The sequence below is a fragment of the Papaver somniferum genome, chromosome 9, assembly GCF_003573695.1.
Source record: "Papaver somniferum cultivar HN1 chromosome 9, ASM357369v1, whole genome shotgun sequence".
In the NCBI taxonomy this organism is placed as follows: domain Eukaryota; kingdom Viridiplantae; phylum Streptophyta; class Magnoliopsida; order Ranunculales; family Papaveraceae; genus Papaver; species Papaver somniferum.
Window position 1 is genome coordinate 181,724,824 of NC_039366.1, and position 3,821 is coordinate 181,728,644.

At 45.6% G+C, this 3,821-nt stretch overlaps 1 protein-coding gene across 1 annotated transcript; it reads left to right on the forward strand.

Annotated features, from left to right (window-relative positions):
* The first annotated feature begins 1,208 nt into the window (after nucleotides 1-1,208).
* On the forward strand, nucleotides 1,209-2,747 carry LOC113312950. The gene has a single exon (XM_026561682.1). The coding sequence runs from the start codon at nucleotides 1,209-1,211 to the stop codon at nucleotides 2,745-2,747; it is 1,539 nt and encodes a 512-aa protein (XP_026417467.1).
* Nucleotides 2,748-3,821: the final 1,074 nt, after the last annotated feature.

Below are 3,821 nucleotides of genomic sequence, written 5' to 3' on the forward strand. Positions count from 1 at the left end.
ATTAGCCTATAAATAGAGAGCCTTGTAAAGAACTAAGGGCCAAGTAATCGGTGAGGGAGGAGAGAACACCAAGAGTATTATGGATAGAATAGATTGTTGGCTAGTGAGAATAACCATTTGTCATCTTGGGTTGAGTAATAAGATCATCCTTTCACCCTCGTGGATGTAGGTAGGGACGAATCTCGGAAGAAAAGGAATACCCGAGCCGATGGCTAGTAACTCAGGGACAGGTAGGATCCTGAGGAATCGTACGGTAGCAGGAACAAGCATACAAGAAGGAGTGACGGATTCACGACAACATAACAGCCGACAACATCAACAGAAGAATCCTAAGCACCTGCTGGAGGAATGAAAACTGTTGATGAAGAAGTTAATTTGAGTAGAGACGATAATCTTCCCCCCTTCCGCATCATCCCGAACCAAATGAGGCCCAAAAATATGGTGGATGGAATGACTGCATCAGACACTGAGGACGACGAAGCAACATTAATGATGCGAGAGGACCGTAGGCGGGCCCGGCAGCATGCAGAGTACCAATATACATTGGATCAAGAAGAGAGAGACTCATATAAGTTTGTTTATGAAGAAGTAACACGACCCAAGATATTCCTGTGGCACCTCCAACCGCACCCACGTTGCACGACCCACTGCCACCTACCACAACAGGAAACCATATGAATGGTCATTCCAGCCATGAAAGCACGGAGCCGACACTGGTGGAAATCCTGGCAAATCAAAGGAGGCATGAGGAATTCATGAGAGAACTACAGAGAAGGAACTTAGCACTGGAACACGATAACTACCAGCTCCGAAATCAAGGGGCGAGATCCCGCGGATCGTCTAGCCGGGGAACATCAAGTAACCGAACCCGATCAAGGGATACCCGACCACCTCAAGGATGGGCACCCGATCCGAACAACACGAGAGGAGGGTATGGTCCTCCCGAGAACTCTTCAACCGAGGAGGAAGCACCAGAACAAAGTGGAAGATCGGACAATGCTACCGAATCTAAGCTCAAAGAACTAGAGGTGATGGTTAAAAAGCTGTCTGGAAATGGCGAAGATGATAAATTGGCATAAGTAATAAGTGAAACCGAGAATACTCCCTTCACCCGAGAACTAGAACAAGCGCCATTTCCCCCAAAGTGCACGCTTCCGACGTTTACTTCAAGGTTTGATGGAACCGGAGATGCGGTAGAACATATTAAGATGTACATGATGTCATTACTCCAATGGAAGAGCAACGACGTGGTCATGTGTAAATTTTTTCCTGCTAGTTTGGAAGGTGAGGCGAGAAACTGGTTCTATACCTTATCAGTGGGATCTATCGGAAATTATGGAGTCTTGATAGAAACTTTCCTTGAAACATATATGCACAACAACATCGCCCGACCTTGGGTCAACAAGCCATTCACTTTGGCAAGAAGGTTCAAGGAACCTTTGAGGTCTCTAACGGATAGGTGGAGGAAATTGTGTACCGATATCGGGAAGGTTCAAGTCGACCAACATATATTCGGATTCGAAAATTCGCTAGGGAAGTCTGACCATATCTGGATAGCCATGTTCACAGAGAAACCTCAGACGTTGAAAGAAATGAGGAAGATGCAGGAACACTACATAGACTTGGAAGAAATACAAGAGGGGTCCAAAGACAGAGGAGAACAAGAGGCAAGCACAACAGTAGAGGAGGCACCTCAGGAGGCATCAAAGCGACCCGAGAAGAGATCGGATCCACCACATAAAACCTCAGGGAGAAAGGAGTGGGTCGAGAAGGGGAAGAGGCCTCGCCATGAACCAAGAACTTATACACCTATGAACGCAGCACTAGAAGAAATCTTTAAGGAAGTAGAAAAAAGGAATGATATCAGATACCCGAAGACCAGGGGAATACAATTTGATGAAACAAAGAACCATCCCGAATTCTGTCATTATCACCAGTACCGAGGCCACTCGACTAACAATTGTCGGGAAGTAAATGACATAGTTCAACATATGATTCGGGACGGATACCTAAGGAAATTGGTCAGGAAGACAACACCCACACCCAATGCACCCGACGCACCTGTGCATCAAGTAAGGATAGATCGGGGAACCCAGTTCGTGTGTAACACCATTTTATACTCGGAAACCCAGGGATTTGATTTGCGGATGGGCATCACATCAATGATTCACAAAAGGGATCAGGCAGGGAAGGAGATCTTCAGTGTCGCCAAAACTTTACCAATGGAGGCCTGGATGATGCAGCAGATCACTTTTTCTGCAAAGGATGTCCCGATGAACGACCAAGCGCATGGAGACCCACTGGTTATTACCTTACTTATCGAGGAGTGGGGAGTCAAGAGGATACTGGTGGACAGTGGAAGCTCGGTTGAAGTCCTTTTCTACGACATATTTAAAAGAATAAAGCTATCAGACGACATTCTAATCCCATCTACCTATCGGATCTATGGATTCAATTGGACAATAACTGTACCAAAAGGAGAAGTCACACTCAGGGTCTCAGACGGAGAAGGATACCTGGATACCCTCACGACCTTCTGCATTGTGGATGTCGTGTCACCATATGAGGCGATCATCGGAAGACCTTGGATCGCAGGCATCAAAGGGGTAGCTTTCGCCTATCACCAAAGGTTGAGGTTCCCCACTTACAGGGGAGTCGTTGAAGTGGTAGGCAATCCTCAGGCCGCGAGACAGTGCATGCAGCTAGATATTCAACAAAATGAGGACATGCGATCTAGGATGCATTGAGAAAAAAATAAAGGAAAGGAAATCAAGGACGGAGAAGAACTAGAGAAAGTAATTTCGCAAGAGGTCATGAACTATGAAGCAAATGAGAAAGAGATCTTATAGCAATCAAAGGAGGCGACACCGATCAAGTAACCAAAGCCGAACTTCTCGTCCCTAGAGTCTACTCGGGAGGTCAACTTAGGGTCCGAGGAAGAACCAAATTAGTCAGAATTGGGTCCTAGTTGTCGGAAGAACAGGCAGAACAACTAGTAGATCTGTTACGGGAACATATAGATGTGTTCTCCTGGAAAATGCACGATATGGAGGGGATTGACCCATATGTGTGTTGCCATCACCTCCGGATAGATCCCAATTTCAAGCCGATCCCACAAAAAATGCGTAGAATTGCTCCCGAGCTACAAGCGGCGGTAGAGGCTTAATTAAAAAAGTTGCATGTGGCTGGAATCATTCGAAATGCCCAATACCCGCAATGTATATCAAACATGGTGAAAGTTCCAAAAAGTAATGGAGGGGTAAAAATCTGCATCGACTTTAGTGACTTGAATAAGGTTTGCCCGAAAAATAGCTTTCCTCTCCCCAATATTGATCAGCTAGTGGAATCCATGGTAGGATACAAGGCGATAACATTAATGGACGGGTACTCGGGATACAACCAGATCCTCTTGGCTCATGAGGATCAAGAAAACACGTATTTCTTTACACTAAGAGGACTATACTGTTATACCAAGATGTCGTTCGGGTTAAAGAACGCAAGCGCCACCTATCAAAGATTAGTAGAGGACATGTTCGAAGATAAAATACATAACACCATTGAAGTTTACGTAGAAGACATGCTGGTGAAGAGTAGGGTAGCATCCAGCCACATCGATGACCTGCGGGAAATCTTTCAAACTATGAAAAAAATACAAAATGAGAGTAGACCTGGCCAAGTGCACCTTTTGGGTAACATCGAGTAAATTCTTGGGATACATAATCACTGATAAAGGAATAGAAGCCGATCCCGAAAAGATCAGGGCCGTCTTGGAAATGCCATCTCCAGTCACGGTGAAGGACGTACAAAAGCTTGGCAGCGTT

What these genes read in the sequence shown, in the direction of transcription:
- LOC113312950 (XM_026561682.1), top strand. Translation starts at nt 1,209, where the DNA reads ATGTACATGATGTCATTACTCCAATGGAAGAGCAACGACGTGGTCATG.